This window comes from Thamnophis elegans, unplaced genomic scaffold, assembly GCF_009769535.1.
Source record: "Thamnophis elegans isolate rThaEle1 unplaced genomic scaffold, rThaEle1.pri scaffold_278_arrow_ctg1, whole genome shotgun sequence".
Lineage (NCBI taxonomy): Eukaryota > Metazoa > Chordata > Lepidosauria > Squamata > Colubridae > Thamnophis > Thamnophis elegans.
This window is the reverse complement of record NW_022473747.1, coordinates 19,630-36,848: the sequence shown is the minus strand read 5'-3', so window position 1 is coordinate 36,848 and position 17,219 is coordinate 19,630. Positions and strand designations below refer to the sequence as shown.

The 17,219-nt window shown below is 46.7% G+C and overlaps 1 protein-coding gene across 2 annotated transcripts in view; it reads right to left on the bottom strand.

Moving 5' to 3' along the window:
• Positions 1-4,748: 4,748 nt before the first annotated feature.
• The window catches only part of ADAMTS13 (ADAM metallopeptidase with thrombospondin type 1 motif 13), a 31,136-nt gene continuing 18,665 nt past the window's right edge, over positions 4,749-17,219 (bottom strand). For both annotated transcript variants that reach the window (XM_032238533.1, XM_032238532.1), the window contains 8 exons: positions 16,498-16,627; positions 15,147-15,323; positions 12,989-13,193; positions 11,320-11,659; positions 9,599-9,745; positions 8,125-8,301; positions 6,286-6,470; positions 4,749-5,309 (listed from right to left, as the gene is read on the bottom strand). In XM_032238533.1, coding sequence (XP_032094424.1) covers positions 5,163-5,309; positions 6,286-6,470; positions 8,125-8,301; positions 9,599-9,745; positions 11,320-11,659; positions 12,989-13,193; positions 15,147-15,323; positions 16,498-16,627 — 1,508 coding nt within the window. In that variant the 3' untranslated portion in view covers positions 4,749-5,162. The remainder of the gene's footprint in view (positions 5,310-6,285; positions 6,471-8,124; positions 8,302-9,598; positions 9,746-11,319; positions 11,660-12,988; positions 13,194-15,146; positions 15,324-16,497; positions 16,628-17,219) is intronic.

Below are 17,219 nucleotides of genomic sequence, written 5' to 3'. Positions count from 1 at the left end.
GGAAACTGATCCAGGAGAGATTCAACCTGGAAATGAGGAGGAATTTTTCTGACAGTGAGAACAATCAACCAAAGGAAAAGAAGTTGCCGTCGGAAGTTGTGGGAGCTTCATCCCTGGAAGCTTTCAAGAAGAGACTGGGCTGCCATCTGTCAGAAATGGTGCAGGGTCTCCTGCTTGGGCAGGGGGTTGGACTAGATGACCTACAAGGCCCCTTCCAACTTTGTTAATCTGTAAAGGATATTGAGGCTCTAGAAAGAGTGCAGAGAAGAGCAACAAAAATGATTAGGGGACTGGAGACTAAAACATACGATGAACGGTTGCAGGAACTGGGCATGGCTAGTCTAGGGAAGAGAAGGAGCAGAGGAGACATGATAGCATCTTCCAATATTTGAGGGAGGGGCTGCCACAGAGAGAAGGAAGGGGGCCAAGCTATTCTCCAAAGCCCCTGAAGGCCAGACAAGGAATAATGGATGGAAACTGACCAAGGAGAGATTCAACCTAGAAATAAGGAGGAACTTTCTGAGAACCATCAACCCATGGGACCGAAGTTGCCTTTGGAAGTTGTGGCAGCTTCATCACTGGAGGCTTTCAAGAAGACTAGACTGCCATTTGTCAGAAATGATGCAGGGTCTCCTCCTTGAGCAAGGGGGTTGGACTAGATGACCTACAAGGTCCCTTCCAACTCTGTTAATCTGTAAACCAAGCTTGGAGAGCACCGAGTGCAAATTACACTCCCTTTTAGCACTGATGATGTTTCCTAGTTGGATAACGAAACGTCTGCCAGAAAACCACCAAGTTCAGAGCTGCTGCATGTAAACACACAGGAACTTTCCCCCTCCCTTTTAGAACTGATGGTGTTCCCTAGTAGGGTAGCGAAACGTCTGCAAGGAAAGCATCCAGCTCAGAAAGCACCATGGCCCCCACAATGTTAGGGGAATACTTGGTTTTTCCTAGTGGGTGTTTTTTCACCCCAACTTTCCAAGCCTGGTATTTCCTGGTGGTGCCCTCTCCCATCTGACTGGCTTAACCCCCAGAGCTCCACTGGAGGCTGCCGCTGACTTAAAAAACTCCCGTTTTTGTTGTCCCAGAAGGGCAGAATAACCAGGCAGGGCTGCTGCCCAGCTGACGATTACATTACATTATCCTTGCAACACGATCTTCCCCGCTGCCTGGAGCGTCCTTTCCATTGAGCGCAGCTCGCCCAGGTAACTTAATTCCAAGAGTTTTTTCAAGGCATCTGAGCCTTGCCCGGAAGACAGCCTCAAGCGGTGACGGAGCTGACAATAAACATGTCCCCCCTTTTCAAAATAAAATGAAAATGAAAGTCTGTGTGGGGTCTCCAGAAAGAGGTAAAAATGAAATTTGGACATAGAGAGATTGAGAGAATGATAAAATGAGATTAGAAGATAGATAGATGATAGATAGATAGATGATAGATAGATAGATAGATAGATAGATGATAGATAGATAGATAGATAGATAGATAGATAGATAGATAGATAGATAGATAGGCAGACAGAGAGAAAGAGAGAGAGATATATATATATATATACAGATAGATAGATATACAGATAGATATACAGATAGATATACAGATAGATAGATAGATAGATAGATAGATAGATAGATAGATAGATAGATAGATAGATAGATACATAGATAGATAGATAGATAGATAGATAGGTAGGTAGGTAGGTAGGTAGGTAGGTAGGTAGGTAGGTAGGTAGGTAGGTAGGTAGGTAGATAGATAGATAGATAGATAGATAGATAGATAGATAGATAGATAGATAGATAGATAGATAGATAGGAAGGAGAGATGGAAGCCATGCATTGGATTGTGCAAAACAGATCCTCCCTCTCTCTCTCTCTCCACTCTCTCTCCCTTTCTTTCTTTCTTTCTTTCTCTGTGTCTCTCTCTGTGTCTCTCTGTTTTTCTGTCCCTCTCTGTCTCTCTCTCTGTCTCTCTGTCCCCCCCCTTTCTCTCTCTCTGTCTCTGTTTTTCTATCCCTCTCTGTCTCTCTCTGTCTCTGTCTGTCTCTCTGTCTGTCTCTTTCTCTGTCTCTCTCTCTGTCTCTCTCTCTCTCTCTGTGGGTGTGTCTCTCTGTCTTTCTCTCTCTCTCTCTCTAACACACACTCACACACACACGCACACACACAACTTTGAGTACAGCCCAGCCAGGAAGAAAAGCTTTTCCATCAAGAGGGAATCAATATTTAGGAGGCGGAAATGGAAGGAATGCACGCTTTCGGTTGTAAAGAACAGGTCATTTTACACACACACACACACAGACACACACACAGACACACACAAAGTCCCAGCAGGAGCGGGGTTTGGGGGGTTTTTTGGTCCCAGGAGAAAATACTCACAGATGGCCCCTAAGATGCCAGCCAGCCTGCAGAGCCATCTGTACCACCAGGTCATCCCATCGTCCTGGGTGGCAGCTGGTGCCCCGTCGTCGGCTTCGGGCTGCTCCTCCTGGGGATTCATCCTGCCTGCCCCTCCCTCCCTTTGCTAGACGGACTGGCCACGCTGCTAGTCCTCAGGGCATCCCCAGTGCCCAAGGAGGGCTGCTGCCCATCGGCTGCAGGCGGACAATGGAGAGACAGCCAGCTGCCCTGCCCCCCTTTCAGACGCCGAGGCTTCCCCACACATTGCTCCCTCTGGCAATGCATGCCGGGTCCCCTCCCCACTGCAGAAGGAGGGCAGGGAGAAAGCTGGGCTCGTCCCCAGTTGTGGAGAGTGACCTGGCCAGAGAGGGCGATGGTGCCCGCATCATTTTTCCCCCCTGGCTGAAATGGACCAACAGATGCACAGGCTCTGTGATAAAACTCATTCATAATAGTTTGTTCTGTGACTTTCTACACTCACCCCATCTCTTTAGTTTGAGGTTAGTTGGCCTAGGTACCCAATTGCCGAGACCCACGATAGGTAGGTAGGTAGGCAGGCAGGCAGGCAGGCAGGCAGGCAGGCAAGTAGATAGATAGATAGATAGATAGATAGATAGATAGATAGATAGATAGATAGATAGATAGATAGATAGATAGATAGATAGATAGATAGATGATAGATAGATGATAGATAGATAGATAGATAGATAGATAGATAGATAGATAGATAGATAGATAGATAGATATAGACAGACAGACAGACAGACAGACAGACAGACAGAGATAGTGATTGGGATAGATAGGTAGGTAGGTAGGTAGGTAGATGATAGGTAGGTAGGTAGGCAGGCAGACAGATGATAGAGAGAGAGAGAGAGAGAGAGGGAGAGAGAGAGAGAGAGAGATAGACAGACAGAGATAGTGATTGGGATAGATAGATGATAGATAGATAGATAGATAGATAGATAGATAGATAGATAGATAGATAGATAGATAGAGAGAGAGAGAGAGAGACAGACAGACAGAGATAGTGATTGGGATAGATAGATAGATAGATAGATAGATAGATAGATAGATAGATAGATGATAGATAGATAGATAGATAGATAGATAGATAGATAGATAGATAGATAGATAGATAGATAGATAGATGATAGGATGGAGGGAGAGAGAGAGAGATGAGTCAGAGATGATAAAGAGAGTGGATACAGACAGATGAGATGAGAAAGAGAGAGAAGACAGATGAGTGATGGAGAGATTGATAGATATGAGAGATGATAAAGAGAGTAGATACAGACAGATGAGATGGGGAGAGAGAGAGATAGATGAGAATCAGAGATAATAAAGAGAGTAGATACAGACAGATGAGGTGAGAAAGAGAGAGAGAATGACATGAGAGAAAGAGGGATGGAGAGATAGATATGACAGATGATAGAGAGTAGATACAGATGAGAAATGAGAGGGAGAGAGAATGGCGAGAGAGAGGAGGGGATAGAGGGAGGGATGGAGAGAGAGAGATAGGATGGATGGATGGATAGAGATGAGAGTCAGATAATAAAGAGAGTAGATACAAACAGATGAGAAGTGAGAGACAGAGAATGACAAAGATGAGTGAGAGAGGAATAGAGAGAGAGAGAAGACAGAGATAGATGAGAAGTGAGAGATAGAGAGAATGGCAAAGATGAGAGAGAGAGGAACGGAGAGAGAGGGAGGGAGGGAGAAGAGAGAGAGAGACCCAGACTTTTTCAGGCCCTATTAACTGTGGTGGGGTCCTTGGTGGGTTGTTTCCTTGCAGGCATTTCATAACCCAAATTGGCAACATTATCAGTGCAGGAATGAAGTGGGGTGTGCAAGGAGGAGGAGGAGGACAGTGGGGTCCTTGGTGCTCTCTGAATGTGGTTGTTTTCTTGCGGACGTTTCATGACCCAACTAGGTAACATCATCAATGCTAGAAGGGAGTGGGGTTTAGAGGGAGGAGGACTCTGAGGACTGTGAGCTGGCTTGTTTTCTCGCAGACCTCTCATAACTGAACTAGGTAACAGCATCAGTGCTGGGACCGAACGCAACTCACCTCAGAGGGCACCAAGGACCCCCACAATTCAACCCGGAACTCCAAATATTCTCTTCTATTGCTACGTCCACATAATCATTTACTCCCTTCTCCGAGGGCCCAATCCACGATCCCTCAAAATCCTCAACAAGCAGGAATTCCCGAGGCGAGATTAACCAAGTTACGCCTTTCCCGCCAATGCCAACTGCCGCTTTTCTGAGCCCAGGCCGAGTTCAAACCGCAATGAAGGTGAGGACGATGCTAGTCAACGGCAACGGGAAAAGAAATTTAAGAGGAAGAAGGCGTGTCTTTCTTTTTTTCCAACTATGTTTTATTCAAAGGCAGAAGTTTTGGCGAGCTGCAGCTCACTTTTTTTTTCAGAGGTACCAAGCGGCTACTCCACGGGGATTGATTTTGATGCTCAAGCGCCGAGTCCTTGTTACAACAACCCTGCAGGTAGGCCCCTGCTCCAGCTTTGGATAGGTTGACGGAAGAAAAGATAACCATGGTTTGCAAAAACAGATGCATAAGACATCTACAGAAAGGCACAACAAAAGCTTCGCTCATCCGTTTCAAGTTTGTGGCAGAGAGCTCAGCAGTGGGCCCTTTCCTGCCTCCTGTCCGGCTTGAGTAGGGGGTTGGACTAGAAGACCTCCAAGGTCCCTTCCGACTATACTGGCATTGCCTTGTTCGCAGCGTTTTCCACATCGGCCGAGCTAACGAAGGACTACTTGGTGGCCCAGTACTCCGCTCGGAAGCTGACGTTGGCCAGGGCTTGGTTGAATTCGATCTCGGCTCGGCTGCCGACGGATTCCCAGTAGAAAAGACGGTTGCCATGGAAGACGGTAGTCCTCAAGGATTCGATGTCTCGAATCTGGAATAGGGAAATGGTGATCGCGCTCAGCCTGCCTCCATTGGTGGCTATTTTGGAAGTCCATCATCTAACCATCCATCCTCATTCTATCTATCTCTCTTTCTCCATCCATCCATCATCCTATCTCTCTCTTTCTCCATCCATCCATCCATCCACTCTCACTCTATCTTCATCCGTCCATCCGTCCATCCATCCATCCATCCTCACCCTATTTCTTTCTCCATCCATCCATCCATCCATCCATCCATCTATCCATCCATCATCCTATCTCTCTCTCTCCATCCATCCATCCATCCATCCATCCATCCATATCCTCTCCCTCCCTCCCTCCATCCCTCTATCCATCCATCCATCATCCTATCTCTCTCTTTCTCCATCCATCCATCCATCCATCATCCTATCTCTCTCTTTCTTCATCCGTCCGTCCATCCATCCATCCTCACCCTATTTCTTTCTCCATCCATCCATCCATCCATCCATCCATCCATCCATCCATCCATCCATCATCCTATCTCTCTCTTTCTCCATCCATCCATCCATCCATCATCCTATCTCTCTTTCTCCATCCATCCATCCCCTCTCTCTCCATCCATCCATCCACACCCTCTCTCTCTCCATCCATCCATCCATCCATCCACTCTTATCTCTCTTTCTTCATCCATCCATCCACCCATCCATCCATCCTCACCCTCTCCCTCTTTCTCCATCTATCCATCCATCCACCCCACCATCTCTCTCTCTCTCTCCATCCATCCATCCATCCATCCATCCATCCATCCATCCATCCATCCATCATCTTTCTATCATCTATCTTTGTGTAGTTTTCCAAGAAAAGATTGGACAGCCCTTTGTCTGAGACATTACAAAGTCTGCTGCCTTGAGCAGGGGGTTGGACTAGAAGACCTCCCACGTCCCTCCCATTCCCTCTCCTTCTATGTTCCAACGTGAGGGGTCCGTGCCCGAATTCACACCTTACCGAAATGTAGCTGGAGTGTGTTTCGTTGGCCGTTGTTTGGAACTCCACATACATGGCATGAATGGCAATGCGCAAATGAGGTGCCACATCGATAAATATCCTGCAAGCCATTTGTCGTTCCCCATCCAGCGATGGTCCTGGGTTCAGGATGAGCCCCTGGGGACCAAACAGCTGCCTGTCACAGGCTACAGAGGGGGGGGAAACACAGAACACAGAATAACAGAGTTTTGAAGGGACCTTGGAAGTCTTCTAGTCCAACCTCCCTCCTGTGACAATTAAATCAATGTCTGCTTTTGATTTCACTGCCAGCAGGGATCGTTTTCCTTTCTGCTGCAGCGAAGGACATAGAATACGAAACAGAAGACAGAATGACAGAGTCGGGAGGGATCTGGGAGGTCTTCTAGTCCAACCCCCAGTTCAAGCAGGAAATCCTATGAGAGGGATCTTGGAGTCTTAGTGGACAACCAGCTAAATATGAGCTACCAGTGTGTGGTGGCAGCCAAAAAAGCCAATGCAATCCTAAGTTGCATGAACAGAGGGATACAAAGCCGAGGTGGCGCAGTGGTTAGGGTGCAGTACTGAAGGCCACTACAGCTGAGTGTTATCTGCAGTTCGGCTGTTCAAATCTCACCGGCTCAGGCCTTCCATCCTTCCGAGGTGGGTGAAATGAGGACCCAGACTGTGGGGGCGATATGCTGACTCTGTAAACCACTTAGAGAGGGCTGAAAGCCCTGTGAAGCGGTATATAAGTCTAACTGCTATTGCTATTGCTACAATCAAGATAAAGAGAAGTTCTAATACCACTCTATCAAGCCTTAGTAAGGCCACACCTAGAGTACGCTATCCAGTTTTGGTCACCACACTATAAAAAAGATGTGGAGACTCTAGAAAAAGTGCAGAGAAGAGCAACCGGGATGATTAGGGGACTGGAGGCCAAAACACACAATGAAGGGTTGCAAGAACTGGGCCTGGCTAGTCTAGGGAAGAGAAGGACCAGGGGAGACAGGAGAGCATCTTCTAATATTTGAGGGGCTGCCCCAGAGAGGAGGGGGGGGGGTCAAGCTATTTTCCAAAGCACCCGAAGGCCAGACAAGGAATAATGGATGGAAACTGACCAAGGAGAGATTCAACCTGGAAATAAGGAGGAATTTTTCTGACAGTGAGAACAATCAAGAGAAGTTGCCTTCGGAAGTTGTGGGAGCTTCATCCCTGGAAGCTTTGAAAAAGAGACTGGACTGCCATCTGTCGGAATTAGTGTCGGGTGTCCTGTTTGGGCGGCAGGAGGGTGGACTAGATCAGTGTTTTTCAACCACTGTGCCGTGGCACACTAGTGTGCCGTGACATAGTGTAAGGTGTGCCGTGGGAGAATTACTTTCTATATAGTCAATATAGGCACAATTTTTTTTAACATTTTCTAATGGTGGTGTGCCTCGTGATTTTTTTCATGAAAAAAGTGTGCCTTTGCACAAAAAAGGTTGAAAAACACTGGACTAGATGACCTACAAGATCCCTTTGAACTCTATTCTGATTGATTGATTCAACCTGGAAATAAGGAGGAATTTTCTGACAGTGAGAGCCACCCACCCATGGAACAGAAGTTGTGGGAGCTTCATCCCTGGAAGCTTTCAAGAAGAGACTGGACTGCCCATCTGTCTTAAATGGTGTAAGGTCTCCTGCTTGGGCGGGGGGGGGGGGGGTTAGACTAGATGACCTACAAGGTCCCTTCCAAACTCTGTCAATCTAACCCATATCCCATGGCTATCCAATCTCTTCTTAAAAGCCTCAAGTGTTGGAGCACCCACAACTTCTAGTGGCCAGCCGTCCCACTGACTTACACACCTTGATGGTATTTCTTCTCTGCCAACCTGCTGGTGTAGTGTAGCACAACGCCACTGCCCGACAACAGCCGGCGTTGCCTTATTATCAGAGTGTTGGTGTGGGTGTTCACCATCAACAGCTTCAGTTTCTTACAAGCCATCCTCCACATCGTCCGGGTCGCAAAGAGTAATATTTCTCCTGGGGAGAAAGACATGACGGAGAAATTGGGCCCTCCTGAAAACCTTTTAAGCCCTGGATACATCTGACTGACAGGTTGTCCTTGACTTACGACCACAATCGGGGCCTGGAATGCCTGTTCTTCAGCCAGGCATGTGTTGAGGGAGTTTTGCCCCATTGTACGACCTTTCTGGCCACCGTTGTTAAGCGAATCAGTGCAGTCGATAAGTAGTTAGCCACATGGTTTGTTAAGTGAATCCGGCTTGTTGAAAGGTCGTGAAAGGGGATCAGGACACACACACAACACACACACACAACACACACACGACATACCTCTAACCTACATTTAGACTCTACGGACGGATGGATAGACAGATAGACCCATAGACAGACAGATAGACAAACAGACAAAGGGTGGGTGGGTGGGTGGGTGGGTGGGTGGATGGATGGATAGAAAGATAGGGTGGATGGATGCATGCATGGATGGATGGACAGACAGAAAGATAGATTGGGTGGATGGATGGATGGATGGATGGATGGATGGATAGAAAGAGGGTGGATGGATACATGCATGGATGGACGGACAGACAGAAAGATAGATTGGGTGGATAGATGGATGGATGGATGGATGGATGGATGGATAGATGGATGGATGGATGGATAGATAGAAAGATAGGGTGGATGGATACATGCATGGATGGACAGACAGACAGAAAGATAGATTGGGTGGATGGATGGATGGATGGATGGATGGATGGATGGATGGATGGATGGATAGATGGATGGATGGATAGATAGAAAGATAGGGTGGATGGATACATGCATGGATGGACGGACAGACAGAAAGATAGATTGTGTGGATGGATGGATGGATGGATGGATGGATGGATGGATGGATGGATGGGTGGGTGGGTGGAAGGAAGGATGGATGGATAGATAGAAAGATAGGATGCATGGATGGATGGATGGATGGATGGATGGATGGACGGGCAGACAGAAAGATAGATTGAGTGGATGGATCGATGGATCGATGGATAGCTAAGAGATAGATTGATAGATGATAGATAGATAGATAGATAGATAGATAGATAGATAGATAGATAGATAGATAGATAGATAGGACAGACAGGATGGATGGATGGGATGGATGGATAAATAAAATGTAGTTCAATAAACAGAAGAACTGGAATTTGAGGATGAATTCTATTATTTCTTCATCAAGAGAAGCCAATAAGAAAAAAGATGGAAAAACATGAGGAGATACGAATTGGAGGCTTCCTGGGTTGATGACCGGCACCAACCTGCATGGGACGCTCACCTGCGCTGCAGTTCAAGGAACTCTGCAACACCTGGACTGTGATCATCTCCCCTAAAGGCCGGCCTATGGCAGCCGTGCAAATCCTGGCTTGCACACCTGTCATGTTGATTAATCCACTGGGACCCAGCCACTGCCTTCCGCAGATACCTGGATGAAAAACACCAGAGGAAGAAGAGAAGACATTAGAGGTGGGGGCAGCCAGGTGAAGGGCACACCTTGGAAACTGGGTAGAAGAGAATATTTGTCGCTCGGGGACTAACTGGGGGGACCTTGTTAAGACTCTGAGCTTGGTTGTTTTCTTGTATTTTGTGACCCAACTAGGTAGTATCATCAGTGCTGGAAGGAATTGTGTAGAGGAGGAGGAGGAGGAGGAGGAGGAGGAGGAGGAGGAGGAGGAGGAGGAGGAGGAGGAGGAGGAGGAGGAGGAGGAGGAGGAGGAGGAGGAGGAGGAGGACGACGACTGTGGGCATCTTGGTGTCCCTGAACTTGGTGGTTTTCTTGCAGATGTTACATGACCCAACTAGGTAATGTCATCAGTGCTAGAAGGAAATGGAGGAGGAGGAGGAGGAGGAGGAGGAGAAGGAGAAGAAGAAGAAGAAGAAGAAGAAGAAGAAGAAGAAGAAGAAGAAGAAGAAGAAGAAGAAGAAGAAGAAAGAAGAAAGAAGAAAGAAGAAGAAAGACTGAAGGGTTGGGTGATCTGGACTTAGTGGTTTTCTTGCAGATGTTTCATTACCAAACTGGATAACATCATCAGTGGGGTTTGAGGAGAGGAGGACTATGATGTCCTTGGTCTCTGAACTTGGTTGTTTTCTTGCAGACGTTCCATTACCAAACTAGATAACATCATCGGTGCTACTAGAGAGGTGGGTTTGCAGGGAGGAGGAGGAGGACGGTGGGGGTCTGGTGGTTTGAGCTTGGTGGCTTTCTTGCAGACGTTTCATTACCAAATTCGGTAACGTCATCAGTGCTACTACGGAGTGGGGTTTTGCCCTCATCTTATATTCTAGTAATTTATGCAGAGATCTTCACTGATCTCCATCGACTCATCTGCAGCTAAATTCCTACATGTAGTTTCGGATTTAGGTGATCCTGAAAAGCTGATTAAAAGGGGGGGGGAATATAATTCTCTTCCTCTTTGGGGAAGGCTCGGACGAGAGCTCTGCGTCGGAGGCAGAGAGGGGGCCAGAGCCGTCTGACAGTTATCAGCGGCCTTCAGAGTCAGTGAGGCAGAAGAACAGCTGGAGCCTGTTCCCAGTGCATAGAGTTTCCAGACAAAGGGAACAGCTAAGGAACAAGGGTCGACTTGGGAGGAAGGCCGCAGATGGACCGTGAATGGCCCCTCCCAGAGGAAATATAAGAGAGGGAGAAAGGGGAGTGGAGTTTGCAGGAGACAATTTGTTCATTCCTGCATTCTTGCCCAGTATGGCGGCTTCCAAAAAATATCGGCCTGGCCACCCTCCAAGCCTGATAACGGTCGGTAATTGGGAACTCTCTTGAAAGACTGTGGGAGAGGAAAGACTTTGCTGGAGCGGAATTCACTGTCAACTCAATAAAAGGGGTTTATCGGGACGAGGACTCGGCTTCGTGCTCCTGGGGAAACCTAGGTCAGAATACCAGGCCGGATTTTGCTGGATCCTCCCACCAAACCCAATCCTGTTTCTGCAGGGGACAGATCCTGCCTCAGATTAAAGCCCTCTTAATAACCAACAGTGCTACGTAACTGGATTCTTCTGAGAGATCTGCCTTGGTTTCTTTCTTCTCGAGATCTTCTCCTTTCGACCACGGAAGGTCGAAGGCCTGGTCCTGACGTCCTTTGAGATGATGAGTGGCCTCAGGGGTGGTCAGGGCCTCTGCCCCTGGAAGCCGGGTTGGTGTCGGGACATCTGCTCCAAGGTTTGTCTTCATTGTGGTCTGTTCGAGGCATGGGGTGGTGGAACACGTTCTCACCATCATGGGTTTAGGGGCATGCATGCACAAGAGAGGGTTGACTCTGGTCTTGGTTTGGGGGTTGACGCAGAAATCCCGCCGTCTCTGGATGCCGGTTCCACAGGAGACAGAGCACTGGAAGGAGAGAACCAGAGATTACAGACAGTCCTCGATTTGCGACCGGTGGATTACCAGTCGTAAGTCGAGGACTGCCTCTACACTGTTTTCTGGACCTTAGTACCGAACTGGTCTACTAATGTCCTTTTTTTCCTTTTCAGTTTCTCAGCTGGGAAGTTTCCAAATCTGTCCCCAGAGTAAATATTAACCAGTTTGGCTGTTTAGCTTTCAATGTACCATATTTTTTCGGAGTATAAGACGCATCTAGCTTTTGGGGAGGAAAACGAGAGAAAAAATTTCCGCCTCCCAGCGACTTGCCTCCTTGCTGCAAACAGCAAACAGCCTGTTTCAGTTTCAGCACAGCCTGATAAGCACAAGCAGCTGATTGTCGGTTTGGATCAGCCTCCCGATGATCAGCTGTTTCAGGCTGCAGGGATTGCCACTGTCTATTGCCGCCTCCGCTTGCCCCATTTTCGGCCTCCGCATCCTGTTTTCAGCCCCCACACGCCACGTTTCCCACCCATTCCGGGCGGCGGGGATCAGAATGGGCGGAAAATGGAGTGTGCGGAGGCAGCAATAGCAATCCTGGCAGCCTGAAACAGCTGATGGTTGGGAGGCCGATCCAACTGATAATCAGCTATTTGTGATAATCAGGCTGTGCTGAAGCTGAAACAGGCTGTTTCTGTTTGCTGCAAGGAGGCAAATTGCTGGGAGGCTGAGGCCCAAGTTGGGGGCTGGCGGGTGGGCGGGGCTACATTCAGTATATAAGATGCATCCAAATTTTCACCCTCTTTTAGGAGGGGAGGGCGAGTGCGTCTTATACTCTGAAAAATACGGTAACTACGTCGATTAGATTAGACTAGACTTAAAAATTCATTTAAGTAGCCTATAATTCAGCATAATGCAGGAACCATCCAAATGCTGGCTAAACAAGGCTGTCACATTAAGCTAGAGTATTGTTCCTATGTTGGTCTGCATCCTGTAATCCTCAACCTATGACTGTTCGCTTAGCAGCTATTTTGAATCATGACGGACGGACCCCCCAAAATCTAACTTACAAGGCAGGTTCAAAATTCATATGACCTCCTAGCTTGCATTTACAAAGTGGTGGGCATTCAGTTTATGATGCTTTTGACAGAAAGCGGTGTTTCTTTCCGGTTTCCATCCCAAAATCCACCCCATAAAAATGGGCTTGCTTTACGACGGACGTGTCGGCATTACGACCACTGCCAAAAAAAAGGTCGTAAAATCGGGCACAGGGTGAGACCTACGTCACGTTCGTAAAAGTGAGGACTTGCCGGCTTTCCCAAGGACTCTGAAATGTCACTGCAGTGCAAATGGGGGTACCTGCGTCCATGGGGTGAACCCCCATTCGTAAGGGCAGACCCGGAGGATGCAGGGTACGACGGAGAGGGGCTTTTCCGCTTCTGGGCAGTGGCCCTCGGCCACCTCCACCTTTCGGCCGCCAGAAAGCCTCACGCAAGCCACGGATTGGGTAGCTACTCCAACTCCACAGGAAGAGGAGCAGGGACCACGCTCAGTCACTTTCCAGCTGGGTTTTTAGAGAGAGAGAGAGAAGAGCAGCGTTGAAGGGAGAGGCAAGTCAGTTGCAACTGTCTATCTCTCTGTTCTTCCTTCCTTCCATTCTCTCTCTTTCTTTCCTTCCTTCTTTGCTCCCTCCCTTTCTTCCTTCTGTTCTCTCTATTTCTTTCCTTCTTTGCTCTCTTCCTTCCTTCCATTCTCTCTATTGTTTTTCTTCCTTCTTCGCTCCCTCCCTCCCTTCTGTTCTATTTCTTCCCTTCCTTCTTTGCTCTCTTCCTTCCTTCCATTCTCTCTCTTTCTTTCCTTCCTTCTTCGCTCCCTCCCTTCCTTCCTTCTGTTCTATTTCTTTCCTTCCTTCTTCGCTCCCTCCCTTCCTTCCTTCTGTTCTATTTCTTTCCTTCCTTCTTCGCTCCCTTCCTTCCATTCTCTCTTTCTTTCCTTCCTTCTTCGCTCCCTCCCTTCCTTCCTTCTGTTCTCTCTATTTCTTTCCTTCCTTCTTCGCTCTCTTCCTTCCTTCCATTCTCTCTTTCTTTCCTTCCTTCTTCGCTCCCTCCCTCCCTTCCTTCTGTTCTCTCTATTTCTTTCCTTCCTTCTTTGCTCTCTTCCTTCCTTCCATTCTCTTTCTTTCCTTCCTTCTTCGCTCCCTCCCTTCCTTCCTTCTGTTCTATTTCTTTCCTTCCTTCTTCGCTCTCTCCCTTCCTTCCATTCTCTCTTTCTTTCCTTCCTTCTTCGCTCCCTCCCTCCCTTCCTTCCATTCTCTCTATTTCTTTCCTTCCTTCTTTGCTATCTTCCTTCCTTCCATTCTCTCTTTCTTTCCTTCTTTCTTCGCTCCCTCCCTCCCTTCCTTCTGTTCTCTCTATTTCTTTCCTTCCTTCTTTGCTCCCTTCCTTCCATTCTCTCTATTGCTTTTCTTCCTTCTTCGCTCCCTCCTTTCTTTTCCTCCTTCCATTGTTCTGTAATTCGCTGTTATTTTCCCCTTCCTCCTTCAGTCTTCTATCCTTTTTCTCTCTCTTAAGCCTTCCTTTCCTTCCTTCCTCCGTTCCTTCCTTCCTTCTATAATTCACTATCAACTTTCTTGTCATCTTTCAATCTTTTAACCTTTTTTCTTTTATTATGAAATATATTTATTATGACATTTATTAAATTTATTTTTTATTATATTTATTTATATTTCTTTCTTTTTCTCTCTCTTTCTTTTTTTGGGAGGGGGAAGATTTTTTTATTATTTTTTCCCTTCTACAATACCTTATAGTCATTAAAAGATAAAGAAGAGTCGGAATATTATGAAATTTGGAACAATTGGTACAAATGGCTGTAAAACAAGAATAAAATTAATTAAGCCAAAAAACTATATATAAATATATATAGAACTGTGTATAGAGGTGTATAAATATAGAAGCGAAATATTATATACATGTACAGGTATGATAACATAACAATGTTGATGTAATGACCTTTTTTTCTTTTAATCCTTTTCTTCCTTCTCTCCCTTTCTTTCACCTTCCTTCCCTCCCTCCCTCCCTTTCCTCCTTCCTTCGTTTCTATAATTCACTATCATCTTTCTCTTCCTTTCAGTCTTCTATCTTTTTATCTCTTAATTCTTCCTCTCTCCCTCCCTCCCCCCTTCCTTAATCTCTTTCTTTCCTTCCTTCTTCCTTCCCTCCCTTCCTTTCCTCCTTCCTACGTTCTATAATTTACCATCATCTTTCTCTTCCTCTTTCGGTCTTCTATCCTCTTTTTTCTCTTAATCCTTCCTTCCTTTATGACAATAAAGCAAAGCAAAGCAAACTAAAATAAACTAAAATAAACTAAAATAAACTAAAATAAACTAAAATAAACTAAAATAAATTAAAATAAACTAAAATAAATTAAAATAAAGTTAAATAAATTAAACTAAACTAAACTAAAATAAAATAAAGGAAAATTGTTTGCTAATCTCCCAATCTAGGACAAAGCTAAACACCTGGGTGGACAGGATTCCAGGTGGCACGCTTCCTGTTCTTCAGGGCGCAAGGAGTCCTCGCAGGCTGTGTCTGGCAGGACCTCTTCCTCCTCCCCAGTCCCTCGTGCGCAGTACAAGACCTTGCGCATAACACCTTCACCGCACGTCACACTACACGCACCTTGCTTGTAAAACCACCTGAGTGGGAAGGAGAGAGGCAGAATCCAGGTGAGAAAGGCAGCCCTTTCATTTAGAATAGAATAACAGAGTTGGAAGGGACCTCGGAGGTCTTCTAGTCCAACCCCCTGCTTAGGCAGGAAACCCTACACCACTTCAGACAAATGGTTATCCAACATCTTCTTAAAAACTTCCAGTGTTGGAGCATTCAGAACTTCTGGAGGCAAGTTGTTCCACTGGTTAATTGTTCTCACTGTCAGGAAATTCTTCCTTAGTTCTAAGTTGCTTCTCTCCTTGGTTAGTTTCCACCCATTGCTTCTTGTTCTATCCTCAGGTGCTTTGGAGAATAGCTCGACTCCCTCTTCTTTGGGGCAGCCCCTGAGATACTGGAAGGCTGCTATCATGTCTCCCCTAGTCCTTCTTTTCATTAAACTAGACATACCCAGTTCCTGCAACCGTTCTTCATATGTTTTAGCCTCCAGTCCCCTAATCCTCTTTGTTGCTCTTCTCTGCACTCTTTCTAGAGTCTCCACATCTTTTCTACATCGTGGCAACCAAAACTGAATGCCGTATTCCAAGCGTGGCCTTACCCTATGCCACCATTTTTCCTGCCCCTGTTTAGGGACCATCTTCTGGGATTCGAGAGCCAGTCCAGGAACTTCATAAAGCGAGGTAATCCTCGGACTTACGACAACTGAGACCGGAGTGATGTACTGTCACTAAACAAGGAGGCTGTTACCCGAAGCGCGCCTGATTTTTTTCACAGAAGTGTTTCGGTTTTTTTTGGCCACAGTAGTTAAGCTGTGGTTAAGTTGAATCCTGTGGCCACTAAGCGAAGCCAGCTTCCCCGTCGACTTTGCTTGTTAGGAGTTCGCTCAGGAAGTCCTAAATGGCAATCACATCACACACACACACACACACACACACACACACACACACACACACACACACACAAACACTGCAACTATCACAATTACACACCGGTTGTCAAAATTATTATTATTTCACTTTTAACCGTGGTGTCATTCGCTTAACAGCCGCCACAAGAAAAGTGATAAAATCCGTTTGGCCGTGGGGTGGATTACAACTGTCGGGACTTAACGACCGCGATAGGCGGGTTCCATTATATGGTTGTAACTCGAGGACTACCCATATAAGCGGGGAATGTCTGCAGACACACACACACACCCCTTACCTTGGGGGGCATGGGTCAGGGTTGCAAATTTCCAGGCGGTTCGCTGGTTTCTGGGTCTGGTCACAGCGTCCTTCCTCTTTTTCTTCTTTAGTGTCGAAAACCAGGCAGACGTAACTCAGCAACCTCCGTCCTGTGGAAAGGAGCAGTCGGGGAGAATGTTATTAGCTGCATCGATTTTTTTTCCCCCTGCTTTCCCTTAGCTTGTCCTCAGCAGGATTATTTCTTCAAATGCTCTCATGTACCCGGCAAATCTGACTTTATCTCGGCTGGGGAATTCCAGGAGTTAAAGTCCTCCCATCTTAAAGTTGCCAAGACTCAGAACTATGGCCTTAGATCTTTCTTTCCTTTCCTTTCCTTTTTCTCATTCCTTCCTTCCTTTCTTTTCCTTTCCTCCTTCCCTCCTTCCTTCCTCCTTTCCTTCCCTCCCCTCCCTTTCCTTCCTTCCCTTTCCATTTCTCCTTCCTTCCCTCCCTTAACTTTTCTCCTTCCTTCCTTCTTTCCTTTTCTCCTTCTTTGCTTCCCTTCCCTTTCCTCCTCCCTTCCTTCTTTCCCTGCCCTTTCCTTTTCTCCTTCCTTCCTTCTTTCCTTGCTATGCTGATTAGAATGCAGTATTGCAGCCTAACTCTGCCAACTTCCAGCAATTTGATCCTGACTGGATCCAAGTTGACTCAGCCTTCCTTCCTTCCTTCCTTCCAGAGGAAGGTTCTTGCCAGCATTACTAT